This window comes from Mandrillus leucophaeus, unplaced genomic scaffold, assembly GCF_000951045.1.
Source record: "Mandrillus leucophaeus isolate KB7577 unplaced genomic scaffold, Mleu.le_1.0 Scaffold928, whole genome shotgun sequence".
Taxonomy (NCBI): Eukaryota; Metazoa; Chordata; class Mammalia; order Primates; family Cercopithecidae; genus Mandrillus; species Mandrillus leucophaeus.
In genome coordinates this window covers 1,130,913-1,155,481 of record NW_012110119.1, presented here as the reverse complement: position 1 = coordinate 1,155,481, position 24,569 = coordinate 1,130,913, and the positions used below count along the sequence as shown (strand labels likewise).

The window sequence follows — 24,569 nt, the reverse complement described above, 5'->3', positions numbered from 1 at the left end:
CTGATGCTAATAGGCACTGTCAACCAAGAAGAGCAAGCATGGCAGACAGTGTCGTACAACCTTGGATAACAAGCACACCACAATGTCAAAATGCTTATCTGACGAATGCTCCTCTACACCACCTGGGTGAAAGTAGTCTGCAACATGTAGCTACGTCTTGTGGCCCATTTTATAAACTAGCAAATAATTTTGGTCCAAAATGGCTAACAAAAGGTGTACAACCGTATTGGAGCTTCTACAAATAGACAAGGACAAATATTGTTCTTGGTGCTAAGATGAAAATGTTATGGCAAATGGAATGCGGCTTTTAGGAAACAGTCATGGAAATAGGGTAGAGATCAACAGAAAATTAGATTGGTTAAAGTCCTTTGACATTATGAAAAGCATCGTAAATATTGCCACTAGCTGGGATGAACGAATAACAATTGTTTGGCAGGTGGCATTTCATGACTTAAAGATGTAGAAAAAAACTGGAGTGAGTGCCAATTTAAGATGTCAGAACCATTTCTCCTTAGGGCTTCTTCCAGAATCATAACCACCCCATGGAGCGTCAATTATCAACATTCTCATTTTTAGGAGCACATCCTCCCTATCCCCTGAAACACTGCTTCTCATGGGTCAGGTCTCTACATCCATTAAAATATAAAGACAAAGAAAGAAAAGCGAGAAGTAAAATATTACCTTTTATTTTCTCAGGCACACAAGTGATTTGGATACCAATTATCAAGACATTTTACTGATTTCCCTTTAGAATGATCTATTTTAAATTTTCAGCCACCTTAGAAGATAGTTTGCAGCAATCACTTTGCAATTCATAAGTATCAGGTTAGAATTAAGTTGTGGAGTAAGTTAACAGTTTATGTTCAATATGTGAGGTTATTTGAACTCCTGAGTTTTAAATATCCTGTAGAACAGTGATTCCTCTCCCTTCTAATGGCTTTTCAGATTAAAGCAATGACTTTAAAAAATTATATACTAAATACTTGATTACAACAGAAATTGGCCAATCTAAAAATCAGATAGTGTTATACTGAACATCATTCTGATATAGTGAGTAGCCTCTGGCTGAAACAAAATTCCACCACCAAGGCCATCAACTAGGTTAGTACTGTTTTTCCTGGGGTCTATGTAAAACTCTCCTTTTCTCTGCAAATGCTGCTTAGCTATGAACAGCATGGGTTTACCTGCACCAACCTGGCACACACCTAGCGACTTTCTCAAGCATTCTAAAGATGTCCCTAGAGACAATAAATATTGACATATGTAAGTCACAGCACCTTTCTCAAGAACAGTCCAAATCAGCAGTGCACATTCACACACAGGAATGCTGGGGATATGCTTGTACTTGCACCACTTAATTACAACAAGGGGAAATAAGAGTAACTAATGAACTTAATAGCTTCATAAGAAGAAAAATGTTTTATAGTAATACACTTGACCCTATCAGGCAAAAGCCACCTAAAAGGATTTGTAACAGGTTACAAAGTGCATCAAGGGAGAGAATGGCTGGCTCTGAATAAACCCAGTCACTTCTGAACATAAAATACACATTCTAATGACAGAGAGTTGGTAATATTATTTTCACAAACCAAACAGTACAAATTTCAAGTTATTTCACAAATCAGATGATCAAATAAAAATGGACATGAATATACTTAGTAAATTAGTATATACACTTTTAAAAGGTGCTATTGTAAAATAACCTACATGACAAAATTTGGCAAAGAGTAAACAAAATCATTAACAATAAACCAAAAAATATGTAAAACTTAAGAAAACGCCCAAAGAATTAAAAAAGAACACATCTTTCATAAGATTCAGAAATTATATACCATTTTTAAGAGTGCATTAAGCAACTTTATACTGTACTTTGACAGTCTGAGAAATTTGACATTTCTATAAATATACATGACTGGAGACATTTTATAAGTATATATGACTGACACCAATATTTGGACAACATAAAAGTACCCTATAGGTGTGTGTTGCTGCCATAAATCCGGGATACAGGATTAAAAATGGAGTAAATAAGGCATGGCAATGCTTTGCACGATTTATTGTGAATGCAACCTGAAAACCCAGCAACCAAATTCACCCAGCAGGTAGCAGGACTGTAAGGGACTACTGTTTACTTGGATGCTGGAAATGCTGAAGAAAAGAAAAACCACAGCCATAGATTGGTATTTTAGAAACAGTCAATCCATACTATTTTAAGAAAAAAATGGATGATTTATTATATAAAATTAAGATTGGCAGAATACAGAAAAATTATTTCTTTTACCTTTACATATCTATTATAAGTACCAAGCAAAGTGTAACAATTAGAACTCATTACAAACTATCAAAAAGTATTCATTTGGTGAAATTATTCAAGTCACAAATGCTAAGTAAATAAATGCACTTCCAAATACGTGAAGTGTAAAACAAGTATGAAAATAGTGATCTTAAATAATGATTCTTTTCACAAAAACTAACCAACAAATAAGAAGCACACGAAAAAGACTGTCAGGTTAGACAGAAAAAAATAAATCAAATGTATTGTTGGTTGGGATTGTTAGACTAAAATCATTAAAAACCAGCAACTAGGATTCAAAAGAAAGAAAGAAAAAAGAAAAAGAAATGAGTAATTAGGACTCAAAAAAGAATAAGGGTATTCCAATACTATATCTATTTTCCTACTATTAACAAGAAAGGAGGATTTGGAGGCCAGTTATGTCCTGTAGACCCAGGTGCTCTCAAAGTATTTGCACTGAAGTCTTCTTGGTATGGACATACAAATGAACTTTACTGTTAGTCAAAGGTGAGAAAACTTACACATTATAAAGGAAAGGAAAGCAATTACACCTGATAGGGAAAAAAGATCACCCATTAAAATGAACAAATTCATCTCTAGCATAAGACTAAAATAATCTGCTTCCAAATAATTCCTTTGTACTTTAGTAGATGAGGACAAAGCTTTTACCATGATGAAAAGGCAAATGGGAGGTCTCTGATAAGTTGGAATCGTCATAGCAATAAAAGAGATACCTACCAGAAAATTTGCATTAATAGCTATAATCTCATTTGTTTAAAAAAACTCATTAGGTTTATAATTAAACTATTTTAAAAATAAAATAAATGAATAATACATATGTAATATGAATCATATGCCAAATTATATTCTACAGTCGTAAGTGCTATTAATAAATACATTTGATTCATGCTACAAGAGAAAGAATTGAGACAATTTCACATTTCAGAATTCCTGAGTCTTATCAGAGAAAAACAAGTACCGAAAAAACAAAGAAAATAAACTTACTTAAAGTAGGGCAAATAACACAAATTTGGGCATTAACTTAATATCATATTTATAGTTTTAAAGCTGAAGACTATGGGAACAATATATATGTACTTCAAGAAATTATAAACATGTTTTTAAAGCTTGGTTTTTAAAAAAGGCGTTTTGATCAAACAAGGCCACCTGAGTGACATCTTCAATGATGGTAAGCCCACCATTTTAAATGAATAATATTTTTATTTAAAAGCCTAATTATTAATATAAAAAGGAAAAAAGTTTATTTTAACAAAATGTTTTAGTAAGATTGCAATGGGACAGCCCTTTGATGAAAAATCTAAGGAGGGTAAAGCCAATGTAAATGAATTAGAACAAGAGTTCTAATTTTGAGTCACTACCCACTAAATAATTTCCCTTTTGCTTTGCATATTACACAGTGAAAATAAACAGTTATCTTAAGAGCACTTCAGTCCCACAAGGTAGGATTTAAGCTTTGTGAATAGGTGTAAATGGCCCTGTAACAACATGATGCCTGCAAAAATACATTCCACTGAAAATTAATGTCTGTTCTCTAACTAGTAAGGAAATGGGAAGCTAAGTGGTCCCACTTAAACAATAAAACAAAACAAAACAAAAACCACTGTTTATCCTTTCTGGAAAGACTACCAAAGCAAAGAACATCCAATAATATTACACATTTAAAACTGCATACTTTTACTCATCTTTACAAGTAGGAAATATGCATACAAACAACTCATGGGCTTTATAAATAAAGACACTAATCAGAAATAATATTTGGGTTATTTCTCTGTTCGTAAATACCCAGAAATAAAACAATTAAAAAACACTAAAGTGCAGACCTATAGGCCAATACAGGCATGATAAAGAGGTGCAGCCAAATTTGCATCTACATTTACACTTACATATCCAGAAAATGATTCTTGCTTTAAAAAAAAAATTGTGCAATTTAAAAACGAGTCAGTTTTGTTTGTGCCGTAATACAATTAGAACTTGTCTCTGCCCACTAGTGAAGTGACTGCTAGACCTTAGACAGCACACTAGGCTCTTGACAATCACACATCTCATTAGAATCATACAACATTGATTCCACCTCCAGAAAATGTTAGGGTCCTCTTGTTGTAGAATGAAGAGCCACTGGTATTTGGTTGATTGCCTTTAACCAGAGAGGACTTCAGTTCCATTTCACAAGCTACAATAGCTGCATTCAATTCCACTTGAGCTCGATGAACTACATAAAACATGAGGCCTATACTTATAATAATCTGTGAATAAAAATAAAACATTACAGTTATCAATATTTTATACAGAAAAAAAGATAAATCCAATAAATATTTGGTTTAGAAATGCTTCAAACCGGGTGCTTCTCAAAGATGGTAGGTAAAAGGCTATACATTTTTAAATAGTTTACATACAGTTATTGTTTATTCTTTCCTTTGCTGCTTCTCCTGGGAGTGGAGGACCGAAGTCTACAGGTAACCATGACACGGTATTAGGAAAACACACATTCCTTTTGGTTCACTTGATACAAGCCAAACCTGTCTCTTTGTACCAAAAAGCTTTCTTCAAGGAATAAAAAATGTCTACAACAGAGGTAACAGCTGGCTAGACTTTGTTGGTATAATTAATGTATTATATCTTTGCATGACTATAAATGTCCATAGGTATTTCTAAGCCAACTTAGTGAGAAGCACTACCATTTACAATGAACTATCTGGCGCAGACAAAATTAAAAGTATTATGGACCACTTAAAAAAATGAAATGCCAATAAACTTCCAAAGAAATTAACAAGAGATTGTGAACAAGAAACTGCCTATACTTAGGAAAAAACAAAATCAGAGGAAAATACGATGATTATTTTAAAATGTTAGTCAAAGGGATACTAGAAAAAATAATCACACCGATCAAATTGAAAGTTAGGTTTCTAGTCTTAGCTTAGCTACTCACTAGTGATGTGATTTAGGGAAGCTTCAGTTTCTCATTGTCTTATAGGAAGCTATGGTCCCTCTGTACATTTTTCCTTTTTCTTCTTTTTTTTTTTTTGAGATGGAGTCTCGCTCTGTCGCCCGGGCTGGAGTGCAGTGGCACGATCTCAGCTCACTGCAACCTCCACCTCATGGGTTCAAGCGATTCTCCTGTCTCAGCCTCCTGAGTAGCTGGGATTACATGCATGCTTCCCATGCCCAGTTAATTTTTGTATTCTCAGTAGAGACGGGGTTTTACCATGTTGGCCAGGCTGGTCTCGAACGCCTGACCTCATGATCTGCCGGCCTCGGCCTCCCAAAGTGCTGGGATTACAGGGGTAAGCCACAGCACCTAGCCCACTTTAACATTCTATGTACAATTCCTCAGAATGTCTAAGCAGTGTACATTTTCTCAATGAGTTTTATTCCAAAGTTCATTTATAAATCAGTTCTTTAGGACTTGGAGCAAATACAGCAGGTGTTATTTAATGTCCCAGCAAGTTTACAAAGGCTGTTGTAACCAAAAGTGATGCTGAAATATAATACAATTTCAATAAAATCTACCCATAATTATAACATAAGCTTTATGGGGAAAGTATTTTAAATCCAAGTGCTGAGGGTGGTTGGGGAGGAGAAAATAGAAGCAGAGCATACTTGGGGTATGGTAAATGTGAGAGGGGAGGAACTTGGAATTTGCACTAGGGGGTGCCATTAAATGAGTACCCATCACTCAGTAAAATTGTAAATAAGTTAGGCATCTTAAAGCTGGGTCTTTAAATTCTGTAATTGCTTTCTGTTAATTCTCTTAAAAGAAACAAGATATATTTACTGAAAACTCCTACGTTTGCTGCATATCAATAAAGGGAAACACCATTTAAAGAGATGAAGAAAATATTGGGGGTGGGTGCATTGTGAATTAAATGCTATGTTCTGTTTTAGACATGCTGAATTCGAGGTGCCTGTTAGATATCCAAAAAAGTTCACAGATGTCAGGGAATGGGTCTGAAGCTATAGAAAGAGGACTGAGCTAAAGACAGTGCTGGGGAGTAGGATGAGGGTGGGGGGAGGATCTTTACCCAAATGCACATCACAGCAACCATCAGAGTAATTGGATTTGCTGTTAAAGAAAAAAGTTTTCAGAGTAGGACTAGAAAACTTAAGCTAGAATCTTCAAAAACACAGATATAAGGGGTGAAAGGAAGAAGTTAAGCATAAGCCAGACAAGTGGGAAAAAAAGTTAAGACACTGGTATCAAAGAAACTAAGGGAAGAGTGTTTTAATAATGAAGACACTGTCAAGAGTCTTAGACTGCTAACAGGTCAAGCTAGATGAGAACTGGAAAGTGCATCTCATTTAGAAAAGGTTACTGACAGCCTTAAAAAGAGCAGTTTGAGGGAAGGAAGTGGCAGGGCCACAGATAGCAAGGGTGAAATGGTTGTATCTTTAAGTGGGACTTTCCCAGCTGCACTTCTGATCCCAGGGCCTGATGATTTGGACTGTCCCCCAACAAGCCCTCCCCATCTTCCTTAGCCAAGTGAAGTGTTAAAAGCATTTAGAAAATGGAAACAGAAGGTATAGTCAATTTTTTTAAATGTTTCCTTATTAAAATGAAATCAAAGAATCAAACACAGGCAGAAGGTCATGCGTCACACAGAAAGACAGGCATCTCTTAATGCTAACTGGAAAGCAGGCTAAGCAGGGGCGGGAACATAAGAAGTTAACAGATTTCTTATATGAAAATTCAGGGGTTTCTCAGTTGAAGGCTTCAGATTTTTCTGTTAAGCAAGAGAGGTAATCTGTTGACAATAAAGAGGGAAGCAGGTGAAGGAGTCAAATTGTGAGGAGAAGTGAAGATAGTTTAAAATAATTAACTATTTCCAGACAACAGCAGGGGAGTGAGAAGACAAAGGAGAGAGATGGGATGTGGGGTAGTGTTGAGAAACTAGGTGAAGATTTGCAACCATGAGTTAAATATCAATCCGTTTGGTTACATGACTTCCCCAAAAGAATAGGGGCAAAGCAGATAAAACTTGGATGGTTTCGGTTGGTAGGTACATAGAAAAATAACAGGCATGGAAGAGTAACTAAATAGACCACAGAATCTAAGCTGGATTTCAGTACAGGTTGAGAATCCCTAATCCAGAAATTCCAAATCTCAAAGGCTCCAACCAAAAGTTTTTGAGCACTAACAAGACACTCAAAGAAAATGCTCATTCGAACACTTTAGATTCCAGACATTTGGATTAGGGATATTCAACAGGTAAGCATAATGTAAATATATTAAAAATCTGAGGAAATTCAAAATCTAAAACATTTCTGGCCCCAAGCATTTCGGATAAGGGATAATCAAACTATACAAGAAATGGTTGTGGCTTCCTATGAACATTTATTTTGTACTGCTTTATTTTAGGCTGGCAGCCATAAAACTCAGAGGCAAATTTGTGGCTCATTTCTAGAAAATATGAGGAATCTCATGAATATACTTATTCTGCTAGCTGTAACCTAAGCTATTTTCTTATTCTTTTGTATATATTTTGTAAGCTGCATTAAATGCCTCCTGATACAAATTAAGCTGTAACTAATATCAATTAAATCAAGCAAGCGTAAACATGTCTTCACTTCTTTTCATAAATCCCTAGGCTAAGAAATATGTGATTTCCCCACTGTTTTGTATTCTAAGCTTAAATCTGCCAGCTTAACCAAAGGGTGAGAAATCACTAAATAAAAGAAGATTCTATAGTTTAAAAAGTACCATGAACTTCATTGACTATGGTTGAATAATTTACTAAGACACAGAAAAAGTTTTAAATAGTAAAAGTTATCTCCAAGCTATTAACAATGAGGGATTCTAATTACTCAAATGTAAAGTCAAAGGGAAAAAATGTTTCAAATAGATTACTTATTTTCAGGAAACTAAAAAAAAAATATGCTTAACTTCATACTAAAAAAGTCTGAGAACGTGATACACATTAATTTTACAGTACTGTAGGATGATCATAAATGATATACTGTGCTATAGATATAATGCATAGAAAGTTTAACTTTGTATGATTAGCGTGCTGTATTAATATAAATAAACCAACTGCAACATAAACATTTAACTTAGATTCAGATTATCTAAAGAAAATATAGCTCTGGGGAAAAAAGTAAAGAAAAAAACTGACTCTACGTATCAAACATACTACAAAATTTTTGTTAAAGCAAGTACTTTTATTGATAAGTTTTATTTGGGCAATATTTCAATGTAAATATTCATGGTTTTACTTTATGTACTAAACTTGTACCTCGTAAGCACAAAGAAAATGAACTCTGGCTTTATTTTATCATAGTATTTTAAACACAATAGAGTCTCAAAAACCTGAGAATAATGCCACCAAAATTAAATCTGTAATATGGTACCATATACTCAGTAACAGTTAAAACTAATAAGTTAAAAGACCAGTAAGTCTGGAGGACCATCTCATTAGTATTATTTGCTTAGAGGAGTATAGTGTTGTCCCATGTATCTGTGGGGTATCAGTTCCTGGATCCCCCCAGATTTCAAAATCTGCATATACTCAAATCCCTTACATAAAATGGCATGGTAGCTGCATATAACTTTTGCATATCCGTCCATATGCTTTAAATTATTTCTACATTACTTATAATACCTAATATGATGTAAATGCTATGTAGTTATTGCAATACATTGCTTTTTTGTGCTATTTTTTGTTATATTGTTATTTTTAATTTTTTTCCCAAATATTTTTAATCTGTAGTTGGCTGAATCCATGAATGTGGAACCAATGGATACAGAGGTCTGACTATATTCTACTGGTTTTGAGCATGATCTCTAGAACCAACCACCTTGGTTCAAATCCTGGCTCTACCACTTATTAGTGGGGACTTTAAACAAGTTACTATCTAATGGTGTCTTTGTGAACCAGTTCTTGTGGATCAGAGATAGGGGGCTTGATTTACAGCACTTGCCATTTCCCATGGTGTAAATATTCTCATCATGGGCAATTTCAAACTATCAATGTAATGTCATTGAATGCAGATTTGGGAAGAGATGTATAATAAATAACCAGCTCAAGACAATAAACATCTGTACCTCCTAGGGTTTTCGTAGGGACTAAATGGGCTTAAATATGTGGCATATAAAGCATGGAATAAAGGTTAACTATCATCATCATCTCACTAGTTCATGAAAAATTACAATTTTCTATTTTGTTAAATCTCAGGAATAAAATCAATCACAAATAAATTTTTAACTATTTCTGCATGCAAATTTAAAGGCTCTAAAGAAATTTGCCTACATGGCAGTATTTTCCTCTTTCATCAACCTCTTATGTAAAGTTTTATGTGCCCCAAACTATATTACAATTTGCATGGTAATAATAATCCATTACACAAGTCTTATTTGGACTTGTAATAGAAAACCTTAGACATTTTTATGAGGTAATACTTTTTAAAACAAATCTTTTGTTTCACATCAAATTGTACTAGAAAGAAATTTACACTGTCAACATAATACTTCAAAAAATGCAAACAGGTGAGTTTCAATAATTTGAATATAAAGTAACAAGATAAACACTCAACTCTGCCCAATCTTACTAAAATTATTTTCAGGCACATTTCACACAAAGTCAAAATACAGTATTTGATTTGTGATGACTCTGAAAATAATCACTACAAAAATAATCTTACTTTTGTCATTCTTTTTGCCTCTTTAAGAGGATTTTTCTGTATCAATTCAGTTCTGCACACTTGCATATATTCACACAATTAAATATTTTTAATGTTGTCAAAATATGAGGTAGTACCAAAAGAACCAAGGAAAAAAAATCTAAAATGGAAAAACCCTCCTATTATTTTCAATGAAATCTCTCAAATCAGCAATGCCATACCAAAAGAAAAAGAGAGAAAAAAAAGAGACAACCCTTGGCCTTAAACTCACCTGTAAACAAAAAACAAAATATCCACTAACACTCTGTTCTGCAATGACATCTTCCATTGTCCGCAGGGTGGTACCCAAGTAAGAATTCAGAAGCTGGGTAGGAAGCAGTCCAACTGAAGATGCCATCAGATAGTTGGGTAATGAGAGATCAGTAATCTAGAAGAGTAGATTAAAGGGAATGATTCATTACCAAGTAAAATCTCAATTCAACATAAAAAAATGTGTGTATACGTCTAACTAGTGGTATTTCCTTGGGAAGGAGCTGACATCTTTACAACAGTATCCTGAATTTACAAAATGATTATAAAGAGAATACATGCAGAATGTAGAATATTTAGAATGAAATAAAAGTAAATTTTAATATTCTATTATACTACCATCAAAAGATAACATTTGTGACTTTTTCTTTCATGTAAATAAAATCCACACGTAGATAACTTTGTAAAAACAGTTTTGTAAGTCTTCCTCATATCATTAAATATTCTTCAAAAGCATTCTTAAATAGCAGTGTGGTCGCTGGGCTTTGAAGCCAGACAACCCTAGAATGGCATTCTGGTGCTGAGAATTCAATAAGCTACTCTGTCTCTAAATCTCTGTTTTGTTTTGTTTGGAGACAGAATCTCGCTCTGTCGCCCGGGGTTGAGTGTAGTGGTGCGACCTGGGTTCACTGCAACCTCTGCCACCTGGGTTCAAGATATTTTTCTGCCTCAGCCTCCCAAGTAGCTGGGCCTACAGGCGCACGCCGCCACACCGCTACTTCTTTTTTTTTTTTTTTTTTTTTTTGAGACACAGTCTTGCTCTGTTGCCCAGGCTGGAGTGCAGCGACCCGATTTCAGCTCACTGCAAGCTCCTCCTGAGTAGCTGGGACTACAGGCGCCCGCCACCACGCCCGGCTAATTTTTTGTATTTTTAGTACAGATGCGGTTTCACCATGTTAGCCAGCGTGGTCTCAATCTCCTGACATCGTGATCCCCCTGCCTCGGCCTCCTAAAGTACTGGGATTACAGGCGTAAGTCACCGCGCCCGGCCCTACTTTTTTGTATTTTAGTAGAGACAGGGTTTCACCGTGTTGCCCAGGCTGGTCTTGAATTCCTGAGCTCAGGCAATTCGCCCACCTCAGTTTCCCAAAGTGCTAACTATCAGTTTTTTCATTTGTAAAATGAAAATCATCACCAGCTTAGATGGCTGTTGTTAGGATCAGAAATATTTCTAAAGTATCTAGGAAATACCTGGCATATGACTGACACTCAAAAAAGGTGAAAATTATCATTATTATGCAATTATACTACCATTGTCTGAATGTAGCACGATTTAACCGCTCCTACTGTAGAATATTTACATTGCTTCATTTTTTGTATATATGGAATTACATTTATTTTTGGCTATTATTAAAAAATTCTAAAATTATGATAACGTCTTTTGGATATTAACCTCTGTGTTAGGCAACATCTAAAATATTCCTAATGACCTGATCTCCTGGTATTCATGTCCTTGTGTGATCCCTTCCCCTAGAGTGTGGGCTGGACCTCGTGCTTACTTCTAGCAAACAGGCAAGAGCAGAAGTGAGATGTCACTTCCAAAATTAGGTTACAAAAAGAATAGGACTTCCGCTTTTTCCTCAAGCAAGTAAGCTGCCATGCTCTAAGTAGTTCCCATGGAGAGACACACGTGGTAAGGAACTGATGTGTTCAGTCAATAGCTAGCAAAAATAGCCTGGAAAAATAGCCAGTCAATAGCCCGGAAGTGAATCCTGCCCCAGTCAAGCCTTAAGATGACTGCAGCCCTGGCCAAAACCTTGACTGCAGCATTGTGAGGGATCCTGAGTCAGACGCACCCAGCTAGTTGCAGAGGAATCCCTGACCCAGAGAAATTGTGAGACAATAAATGATTGTTTCAAGCTACTAAGTTTTGATCTGATATACAGCAATACATGACATATGTATCTTAACTCTGGTAGGATAGATCACTAGAATTATTGGTTCAAATAGTAAAAAACTTAATTTTCCAAAATGTTCACAATGATTCAACACACCTGTCAGTATGTGATACATGAACGCATCCATTGTCATACTGTTACCAACTGTAAATATTAAATTTTAATCTTTATTTCGATAGGAGTAAAAACGATGTTTCATCATTATTTAATCTGTACTATTTTAATTTATATTGGCACATTTTCTATATACATTTTTTATTCACATTTCCTTATGGGTTTATTTGTTCACATTTGCTCTTTTTTATTGGGATATTAAGTGTTTTTCTTATTTGTAAGAACTATTTATATAGTGAGGGCAACCTGTTGTCTATTATATGTGGCATATAGTTTTTGCTAAAGTGTCCTTTATCTCTTAATTTTGTTTTGACATACAAATGTTTTTAAATTTTTACATAATAAAATATTATCTATTTTGTCCTCTTATTTTTCCAATGCATTTAGCTTTAGAAAGTGTTTTAAGAGTCTATTGTTGATTTCTACCTATATATTTCTTCTGATTATGTTTTTCTTTTTAGCATTCACCACTTATTCCTTCCGGAATTTACTCAAATTCAAGGTGAGGATATAGCCTGATCCCTCCCCTTTCCCAATAGCCAATTTTCCCAGCATTAGATACTAAATAATCAATAACTTCTCCATTGACTTATTATGTTTACTTTAGTAGAAATAAAAGTTATTTCATATAAAAAGGGCTTATTTGGAGCTCTAAAACTGTCCATTTATATTTAAAATCTTGTATAGAACTAAAACATTGGTGTCTCAAATCTTGTACTGAAACTAAATTGTAATAAAGACTACCAGTTAATACCTGGCAAGGAATTTCCCATTCTATTCAAACTTCTTCATTATGTTTCTTTTAAAAATGGCCGTAACTGTTCTCAGCCATATTTATTCTTGCAGATCATTCTATCACTCAAAAAAAAAGAGTAAATTTTATACTGGGATTAAGGCAAATCTGCAAATTAATCTGGATAGACCTGAAGTCTCTACAATATTAGGTATTCTTATCCAGAAATTTTTCTATAATTACTCAAAATCTTCTTTTATACCTCTTACTAAAGTTTGGTCACTTTATTCACGTATCCCATGCATTTCTTATTAGTTTATTTCTAAGCATTTCATGTTACTATTGTTACCACTACTATTGATTTTCAAAGTAACTTTTCCACACCCCCATCTGAGTATTACTGGTATATAAGAAAGCTACTGGCCATTTTATTAAACCTTTTTACTAATTTTAAAATCTGGTATTTTAAACAGCTATAGGTGACTCTACAACTATTAATACAACCTAATCTAAAAATCATTTCATATTTTCAATAAAACTACATTCAACTCTATTAATAGATAATGAACTGGAGATGTATTACTGCTGATTTGGAAAGAATATTACAGTGACTGGTTGTTAACAATCCACCTTATCGATCACTGACTCAATAACCGCTAATGCAAGATGCTCCAAGAGGTGCTTGGAAGAGATAAAAAGACACAGTGCCTACCACTGATGGATTTACACACTGACAAGTAAACATAAACTACCTGAGAAATAGGCAGAATGGGGAGCACTGAGAAGGACTACATGCTGAGCATTAAAGAATAAAGGATGAAAATTAATTGTAGAAGTGGAGGCCAAAGGGTAACTTTTTGGGAAAAGAGGGATTCAAGGCAGACACTGAAAGCCTAGTATGAGTTCGGCAAGCAAAGATAGATAGGATGAGGAAGGCAGGTGTTCCAAGAAGAGAACGAACAAAAGATGAACAGCTTCCTCCAAATTATTTTATTTATTTATTTATTATTTATTATTTTTTATTTTTTTGAGACAGAATCTCGCTCTGTCGCCCACGCTAGAGTGCAATGGCAGGGAAAGTACAGAATGTACTCATAAAGTTGGCAGCACAGCTAGGATTGTCTATAGGGCACACACAAAGAAATCGTGTAAAATAAAGACAGGAAAACTAGATGGGGTGATACATGTTGGGGCCTTAGATAAAAGAGGAAGGAGCCTATACTCAGAGGAAAGGTACCAGGGAGTCTAGTCAAAGAATGATGTGAATGGAGCTAAGCTGAGCAAGGTTCCTTCTTCAATTTAGAGCACTTATAGGAGCAGAGAACTTTCTTTAGAATAAACATGTCAGATATAGAAAGTAAGAACATACGACAAAAATGAATGTTATAAAAATTACATTGCAGTTAATAACAAAACATTCCATATTATGGAAGTTATCTTTAAAATAAATATTTCAGTTCAGAAATTTCAGAATGCAACACTTCTGGCCACAACCTTTACCTTTAAATGTAATGAAGTTTCTCTAAATAGAACACATAATCGACATTCACAGATGACATCAATAATATTCAAATGGGTAATTTAAGAACAGATTTCATAAATCTGAAACAACTCTATCACTCAACTCAGCAAGACCATCACCCATGCATAAACTGCATAAATTGAAGTTTATCAAATCTTTCATGACCAAACCTTACCCTTGGGAAAAAGTGTTATTATACATACATATAATTTTAGTTAATAATCGTAAATATTTTTGCTGGAGCGTTCAATGCTTTAACCAATGGAGCAACACAGTAACATACATGTACACAGGTTTTAAACTACTAATAACTTTATTAAAGATGAACAGCTTCTTCCAAAATATTTTATTTTATTAATTTATTTTGAGACAGAGTCTCGCTCTGTCGCCCAGGCTGGAGTGCAATGGCACGATCTTGTTCTCACTGCAACCTCCGCCTCCCAGGTTTAAGCAATTCTTCTGCCTCAGCCTCCTGAGTAGCTGGACTACAAGCGTGCACCACCACACCTGGCTAATTTTTGTATTTTTAGTAGAGACAGGGTTTCACCATGTTGGTCAGGCTGGTCTTGAACTCCTGCCCTTGTGATCCGCCCACCTCAGCCTCCCAAAGTGCTGGGATTACAGGCGTCAGCCACTGCGCCCGGCCTATTTTAATACAGCATTTCCTATAAGCAAAAATTTTACTCAGAATTTCCATCTAGCTCAGTCTTTGACAAACATATTTGGAATACTTGTTTTCAAAAGGAGATGCATCCAGCCTTCTCTCCGTAGTCTTCAAGCACCAAAGTTCTAAAATTTTGTCTCCTTGTTTTACTTTGTAGAAAGACATTAAACATGAGCCTAGATCAATACCATTGGAATTCTTGCCTGCAAGTACCCCAGCATTTTAGCTCAGGATTTGTATTCCAAATCAAAGAACCCCTAGATTTCTCTACCTAGGATATCAATGCTATCTTGCTAGTTAGTTTCTGTGATGAGATACCACAGCGAGAGTTTAAGGGATGGCAAACACCACCTGACTGCTATCCTCTCCTGTTTTAAAAACTCTAGAAGCACTAAAAAAGTATATATCCTTTATTCCCAGAGGTACATGATGTACTTGAAGATGTGATTCACTTAACATGGGGTTAACATGTAGAACACATCATTTCACCACTATACCAAATAGATCCTGAAAACAAAGAAGTATTCCATCTGGGAGGGGAAAAATAGATGAGAGGAAAAAAAAAACTGTAATTCTGAAGAGCAAGAGCTGATTCACCTCTGAACATGGCATTTTTGGAGCTGACAACAGAGAACCTCCGTCTTTAGATCTATCACTAGGACATTCACTGAAGCTGGGGCTGTGGTCGGTCCTCTTAGGCAAAGCACCAAGCACAGCTCTCAGGAAACCTGACCCAGCTCTTCTGCTTTCTAAGATTATAGCTGTTTACACAATGGTTTTACCACTTTAATTTAACCCACCAAGAAACTTTGTTTTTACATAGACTATCCTGGCATGGATGTAATAAAGAATATAAAGGTGACCTGTATTCAGAAGACCTCAAATTTTATGTGCAGCTCTGTGAATCTAGCATTCATTTTGACAAATTATACCTTCCTGTACAGACGTGTTGCTTGGTATTTGGGATGCTGCTTATTAACAAAATTACTGTTAAAATATTATAAATTCCAATTAAAATATATTAAATTACATTATATAGGAAAAAATCATGAATCACTATAGGAAAAAAATCATGAATCCCTAAGACTGTTAAGAAAAGATTGGTCAAGAGAAATTAAAATGACCAGTTTGGTCTTTTCATCTAATTAATATTTACTGATAAAGTATTTTACTGTATATATCCCCAAAACACTTCCTACTAATATTTCAGAAAAATTGGGGAAGAGATGGCCGGGCACAGTGAGTGGCTCCGCCTGTAATCCAAGCACTTTGGGAGGCCGAGGCGGGCGGATCACGAAGTCAGGAGATCGAGACCATCCTGGCTAACACAGTGAAACCCCGTCTCTACTAAAAAATTTAAAAAAAATTAGCCAGGCGTGGTGGCGGGCGCCTGTAGTCCCAACTACTCGGGAGGCTGAGGCAGGAGAATGGCGCGAACCCGGGAGGCGGAGCTTGCAGTGAGCCAAGATCGCGCCACTGCACTCCAGCCTGGAAAAAAAAAAAAAAAGAAAGAAAGAAAGAAAATGGGGAAGAGAGAAAAAGAATTCATAAATGGCAACTATTTTTCACTCTCAGAAAATCAAAAGTTTAAAAATCAGTTTAAAGAAAAACGTTAACTGCATATTCTCTTTCCTTTGCTCCTCAAAATACCTCTTCATCTTTTCTGTGTTCCCAAACTCAGCGGCCATAGCTGGAAACCTCGTCAGTCAGGCACACAGCTAATTCCTCATTTCCCACATCCAATATCTACTACCTCTTGTCAACCGCACCTTCTCTGGGGAAATCTATCCACCGTCTGGGCCTATTCCTAATTCAGTCTCCTCTCCGGTCCTGACACACAGACTACCCCACTCACTACCTATGCTAACTCCTGCAGAAATCTTTTTAAAAAGGGAGCCTAATCCTGCTTAAACTCCCTCCTACTGCCATGAGGTTCTTCACAGCATAAAGTGCTTCATGATCTGGCCTCTGAGCATTTCACACATCCTGTCACACTATGTCCCAGTCACATCAAAATTGTCTCAGTTCCTAGAACACTACTTGCTCCCCTTTCCCTCTGGGCCTTTCTACATTGTTCCTTCTGGGGAGTACAACAAGCACATCCTTCTTTCCACTCCATTTACTCCGAAAACTCCTACACTGTCTTTCACTACTCAGTCATCAATTACTCTAGGAAACCTTCCCAGATGCCACAAGCCTTTTAAGTGCTTTCAAGTGCTCTGACAGAAACTATACTTCCCTGTCCCCTTTGCACTGGAGAACAACGGAAGGTTTTGCCATTTGTTTGCCCCTCAGTCCTTTCCCAAACTATAAATTCTGTGAGGAAAGGGATCTGCCTGTCTTGGTCCTCATTGTGTCCCTAGATCTTAACAAATGCCTACTATATATTAGGTGCTAAATATATGTTTATTGGAGGTTGGATGTATCAACACCAACAATGTTTTATTTATAAACATGGAAACCTAGAGTAGTTGCCAGTTTATAAACAAGTTGGAATGCAAAGTCCATTTTTAATTGGATTTTCAGAAATTAAGAACACTCTGCCAAGCACACAGAAAAGATGTTATAAATGAAAATTAACTTATTTTCAGCAAAACTTACACCATGATTTACCTAGAATGCTATTTCTCCACTGGAATGCTACCACCTCAAGGGAGAGACTTTATTTTATTCACGCTACACCTCCAGCATTTAAAACAGCAGCAGGCACATGCTAGGCACCTACCAATTATTTACTGAATGAATACTAAAAATATTTCCAGAAACCTCCAAGGTGAACCTAATGTCAAGGCTAAGACCCTCTTGTTAGGGTCTCTCAAGCAACCCTGAGAGTACTGAAAAAAGTCTTGCTACTGGAGAAAAAAAAAAAAAAAAACGAGGCCATAGCAGTGCTGAGACCCTACCCTAACAGCTAGAGAGGGCTTCAGAGTAAAGAGATTTCTACCGACAGAAATGGTTAGGTCAATGTCTGTCTACGACACAGAAGCATCTTTATATATGTAAGCTTCTTCAAGAGTTCACTGTCCCTAAATTAGGAACTGCTTTTAATGGCTCCCAAATATCTTAGGGAGGGGTCACCAATTTATCTGACAATTTGGTTTAACCACCCTTCCACCCTCCCACCCACATACACACAGAGGTCTTGAATCTTCCCCCAACGGGGGAAAAATGTGTATCTTATTGTACATAATTTCTGGAACACAAGTTGAAAAGATTTTCTTCATACAATCTGACATACTATAGGTTTATTGTTTGTACTAAAAAAATGTATCATATGCCTTCTATATATATCTAAGGCCCAGTTCTAAGCAGGAATAAAAAAGATACAAAGATAGAAAACTACAGCTGACTATGCAATCATTAAAAGTCATGTTGCAATACATGTAATGACAAGACGTTCATTACATCAAGTAAAAGAAGGTCACAAAAATCATTAACTCAATATTATATTAAAAATACATATCAATAAAATGCAAAAGAGAAAAATAAACACTAAAATGCTAAGGACTTTTTTCTTTGTACTTGCTATACTTTTCAAAGTTTTTACAATGAATACATATAGACAGAAAAAACAAATATTGTTAAAATACGTTTTAATAACCTCTTTGCTTTTAAACAAATTTTTTTAAATCTAGAAAGGGTTAATAAAACATACTGTATATACATTAATATAACAGGCTAGAGATATAGATTAGTGAATTATAAGCCTACATATGACACAAAAAAACGCAGAAGCTGATGAGATAACTAAAGACACACAAAGAGGGGAAAACAGTTTCAAGGAAATAAAGGTCAGCTGCATTCAGTGGTATTGTGAGGTCTCAGGATGTGTACTGAGATGACATTACACAACTTGGTCATCCTATCTGACCCTTAAGGGCCAGACTCCAACTCTTTCAAAACACAGACTGCATCTGCCTTTATATTTTGCCTGAACTGTACCACTGGCAGCAAATCATTACACTTTACTAGTAAGAAGAAATCATCATTACATACACTGATACAGTGACAAGTATTACGACTATCATATCTTTATCTGAATCTATGGCTATATCTACAGCACAGAATAAGAATTTAAGAAAGTAAGAAAACATTACAGAATAAGAACTTAAGAAAATGAGAAAATGTGTATTTTTATAACACACACTATCACTAAACTGTTAAAAAATAAAACGTAATGTTACATTGTTGCTCAGAACACTTGTCTTTTTAAAAGCAAACTCTGACCTAATCTATACCCTCTCATTTTGCAAATAAGGAAAACTGGAGGCCAGAATCATTAAATGACTTCACCAGGGCTACAAAGGAGCTAAGACAGAACCAGAAGACTCCACAGCATAAGCTAAGATACTATACTGTATTTGTGGTCTTAGAGTCATTTGCCAAAAACTTTTCTTTAGTTGTAATAAATTTCAGTTCAAATATAAACTAAATTACTAAAAGTAATTTATCTTCTTGATAACTCAATGCAAACTCTAGGAAAACTTGAAAAACAGTTATATCTGCTTAAAGTTATAATGACATCCTTCATTATTATTATTTCAGTCAGTACCAGTTTCACAGCTCCCTGGCTCCCTCCAAAACAAAGAATCTATTTGTTGCTTCAAACCTATGGTGGGCTCACATAAATAACCAAGTAATTGGTGGTTTGGTAACAAACAATTCTATAAAGCAGTTCACTAAGAAGTGAGCCACAGTGATGGGTAAGGTCTTGCACTTTTAAATTTACTAATTTCTATTTTATTTGCATTTTACACACAATACCCATTGATTGCTTTTGTTTAAAAATTTTTTCTGTTAAATAAAAATATAAGATATATGTGAGAAATTAAGGGCCTCTTCCTACAGTTGCAGGGGCTCAGGCTTGGTAGCTGTTTTGTTGCTGTGACTCTAAGGCAGAAGAAGTTGGCAAACTTTTTCCATGAAGCACCAGGTAGTACACAGTTCAGGCTCTGTAGGCAGTAGGGTCTGTAGTAACTAGTCAATTTGCCATTTTGGATTAAAAGGAGACACACATAGCACACACATAAGTGAGCACAGCTGTATTCCAATAGCACCATTTACAGATGCTGAAATTTGAATTTCATATAATTCTCATGTACATGAAATATTCTTGTGGTATTTTTTCCAACTATTTAAAAATGGAAGAATCATTCTTAGCTTGTATGCCATACAAAATTGGGCTGTGGTTTTCTGACCCCTGCTCTAACATCTGGGATGATACCTAAGTCAACTGTATAGAACCTTCCCCAGTCCTCCATAATGTCGGATATTCAAGGTGCGCTAGGACAAGTATTCTACAACTGGAATCAGGATGTGTCTGGGAAATCCAGCTCTTCTTGGACCAACACTAGTACCCTGGGTAAGTTAATGACTGTAAACATTTACTAACTGTGTAATCTTGGGCAAGTTATTTCACCACTGTGCCTCAACTGCCTCAGCTGTATGATGAGGATCATGGCTGAAATGAACAGTAAATAAGTTATGAGTGCATGATTAAACAGTGCCTGGCAATTAGTTAAGTACAATATAGGTATTTGTTAAATTTTTTTAAAAAGTAGCTCAGTTTCAGTATCCTCATTTTGGAATGCAGAAGATGGTGAGAAAGAAATAGCAAATAATGAGCAAACTATATATTTTATCACAGCTCTGCAGCATGTATTATTAAACACATCTCACAACAGAAAGTATGGCTCAAAAGAGTAACTATAACTAGTTACTCTTGTAAGATGTAAGATGTGTCAAGATGACACTGTAAATGTTGGAACCAATCTGATTTCAAGTTTCTAGTATGCATGGGAGAAGGGGAAAAAAATGGTTCAGAGGAGATAAGCAAGGGAAAGCGCCTTTCCTTCTTCCATATATTATCCTTTACAATCAGCTCCTGCTTCTAAAACGTGAATACAACTGCCTCCACCACTACAAATAATAACAACACTTAACAATTACTGGGAAGTGACTATGAGCCAGACAAAATATTTAATGCCTTCAGAGTATCAGCTTTTTTAAGCCTCATAACTCTACTTCATTTTACAGATGAGGAAATGGAGAAGGCCAGATGGCACGGACTAATTCAGGATCATCTATTTCCAAAGCCTGGGCCTCTCATGACCACTACACCTAACTTCTTTGAGGTAAGCCCAGATGAATTTCTCTATATATGGGCACAAAAAAAAAGAAAAAAAAAATGAGTTTTAACTGGAATTTGTTTTTTTTTTTTTTTTTTAAAAAAAGGATGATTTCAAAGATAAGGAGGGATGTAGCAAACACAAGAAATATGCCTAGAAAGGGGGCAGCTATGGTCAGCAGGAGGGGTATGAGGTAGAGAGGGTATATGAGGAGGCAGAATGGAGTTCTAGAAGGCAGAAAGGAAAGTCAGACTAAAACTAACATCAGCCTTAACTAAGCTTTCTTTTCTTTCACATATCCTGGGTGAATTCAGTAAACTGTTCTAGTTGAAAGGACTACTTCTGTAAGCAGGCAGTTCAGGACAATAGGTATAAACAGGACATAACAGACCATATCCAGTGGCTTCACAGCCCACCCTGCTATGGCTATGAGTAAAAACTTTACAGTAAGATGCACCATATCAGCTGATCCTAGGTTCAAACCCTAGCTCAGCCACTTGGTAGGTGGGTGACTGAAGAAGTTCCTGGATGGTTGAGCTTCTGTTTCTTTCTCAGTGAAATGGTGACAATAATACCTATTGCAAGAGGCCATTTTTCTTTTTTTTTCCCTTCTTTTTTATGGATCACACAATGCTAAATTCAGAGTTGTCCCTTGTCAAGCTCAGTTTCAACTACATGATTACCTTAAATTATTACCAAGTACAAAATACAACTTCTTAGTCACATACTTAATATGTAACAGACATAATCAAAAGAAAAGTCAATCAGTAAATACATAATGAGCCCTTACTATTTACCCATGACTATACCCGGCATTAAATATATATTGAAGAAATGAAGAGGTGGTGGGTTGAGACCCTACCATCAGACCATGGTTCAAAGTCTGACTCTACCATTAGTTTAGTACCTTGGTGACCTTGGGTCATAACAACAGAAACGACAAAAGCTAACACGTGTTTGTTAAGCCAGGCTCTGTTGCATGTATGCATCTCATGTAATCTTCTCAATAATCCTATGGAGGTAGGTATCATTACTTTCCTTATTTTACAAATAAGAAATTGAAGCACAGAGAGAATAAACAACTTGCCCAAAGTCACTAGACTCTAAGCAGACAGCAGGAATCCACAGCACCAGCCCTGTGCTCCTAACTAGTAGACACTAGTCTATAATATGTGTATAATCAACTTCTGCAGGGCTGGTTTAAGGATCAGAAATATGTGGAAAGAGCCTAGGATAGTAGTTGGCATGCAGTAGTGGACAAGAAAAGGCCCAAGGATACATGCTATACTGAAACACAAACTAACAATCAATCTATTCAGGTTCCTTAGCCTAACCTTCTTTCAAAGTTCTGGGATAGTTTATTTATTATTACCCAAGACTGGATCAAAGTTCAAGTTTATATTTCATACTATAGGAGGGTATGAAAAAGAAATTTAAGACTATACCAAACTACTGCTAACACTAAACTTCATCTCTACAGAAAACCGCTTATCTGTTTCCACTGCCTCTACCAAATACCATTATAGTCATTGCTGCTGTTGCTTGGAATCAAGAGGTTTGCAAAAGGCATTTAAAAGAAAAGAAAAAAGGGAAAGATTTTAATTTCATCACAAAGAGGTAGATTGGTTAGAATTATTCCTAATTCAAAACAAAATGAGAAAGTTTCCAGAGACTAACAGTGATTTACTTTTTGAAACAATGCATCAGAATCACTTAAAATACATCAATTCCTATGGTTTTGAGTGCAATTATCTTTTTACTTCAGTACAGTTTTCTTTAAGTCTAGCTGAAGGGTTGAGGTCCTGGGAATCTACATAAACGCTTGGTAGTTTAGAATAATTGAATTTGGGGAACACGGTAATCTACTTTTTTAAGTCCTTCACTTTATAAAAGAGAAAAGTGAAGCCAGACAGGGTCAGTAATTTGATCCAAAGTCACAAAGTTTGTAAAGACCAGATTCCTTTCTTCCAGTAAAATGATCTCTTCACTAGCAGTGCTTCTATCCTAAATCAGTTGCATGGAGATGCACACTAGCTATAAAAACCTGGACAAACAAAACATATGAATACAAGCACAGAAAAGTCTATAATAGTGCATATATTGAAGAAAAATAAATGCTAATTGAGCAAAAGGTTATCTGTTCTGTTTTATTCACCGCCCTGCGATTTCGAAATGAAGTTCCTCCAAAGAAAGATAAACAGTAGCATTTTCTCCTTTACATCGCATTAAAGCACAATTACTTGAAGAAGAAAAAGCCCATTACAAATATAGGAAACTCCAAAAATCGGAGTCTGCAACTAGCTCCTCCACTGTTTACTGAAACACTTCCTTCGGTCCAGGTTGCTAAAAACTTGAATCAAAACCCTGGATGTATTTATGCAAGCAAGAGAGAAAGCTAAAAACGTGAAGCTTTCCTCCCTAAATGTTGCCAAAGCTGCTACAAAAGATGACAAGTATTAAAGATGGGCATTTCCATTCATGTCCCTGCATGCCCACTGTTAAGAGGGCTTTTCATTTTTAATTACGTTCCCATCCCGAAAAGGAACATTAGTTTTTTATCTAACAAACTGTTTTTCGAGACTCCGCGTTAGGTATGTTTTATGTGTATGACAGATTTCCCAGGGTGCGATGGAAAGTAATTGTAACTCCTGCCCTCAATGTCACTTCTCTGCTGGTGTTTATCTGATAGAGCGCCCTCCTAGGGCCGCCACAAGACCGCTCAAAAACAGACTTGGAGAGGGATAGGCCAGCGGGACCCTACTTACCGAAAACACTGCATTCTGAAGCCCAAAAGGTATGGGGGTCAGTCTGGCCAGCGCCACCACTTTCAGGCCGCTTCCTCCCTCCACGACGCGAATAACGGCGCTCAGCTTGTCGCTGCTCTGGATCCTGGCGGCCACCCAGGCAGTGAGCAACCGCTTGCAGACCACATGGGCGATGAAGGTGCCGATGAGGACGCCCACCACCATCAGACCCATGCCCAGCACGAAGCCGTACAGGTAGCCAGCGGCCACGTTGAGCACGATGTAGCCCCAGCCGCAGGGGAACGAGACCACGATGAAACCCACGACGAAAAGCAGGACACCTAGCAGCGAGTCAAGGCTCTCCACCCACAGCAGGAGGTGCTGAAGGTAGCGGCGGACCAGGGCCAGGGAAGCGAAGCACAGGGCGGCCAGCACGCAGACCAGCACGAGGCTCCGGCACCAACAGGTGCTGCTGAGGCAGCAGCAGCGCCAGTTTCTCACCTCGGCCACGCCGACCACCACGCCGCCGCCG

At 36.4% G+C, this 24,569-nt stretch overlaps 1 protein-coding gene across 1 annotated transcript; it reads right to left on the bottom strand.

Moving 5' to 3' along the window:
- Window positions 1-667: 667 nt before the first annotated feature.
- On the bottom strand, window positions 668-24,568 carry TMEM64 (transmembrane protein 64; the record flags this gene model as incomplete). Its single annotated transcript, XM_011970105.1, has 3 exons — window positions 668-4,557; window positions 10,197-10,352; window positions 24,059-24,568. Coding segments are annotated over 3 exons (858 nt in total), but the record flags the coding sequence as incomplete, so codon positions are not given.
- Window position 24,569: the final 1 nt, after the last annotated feature.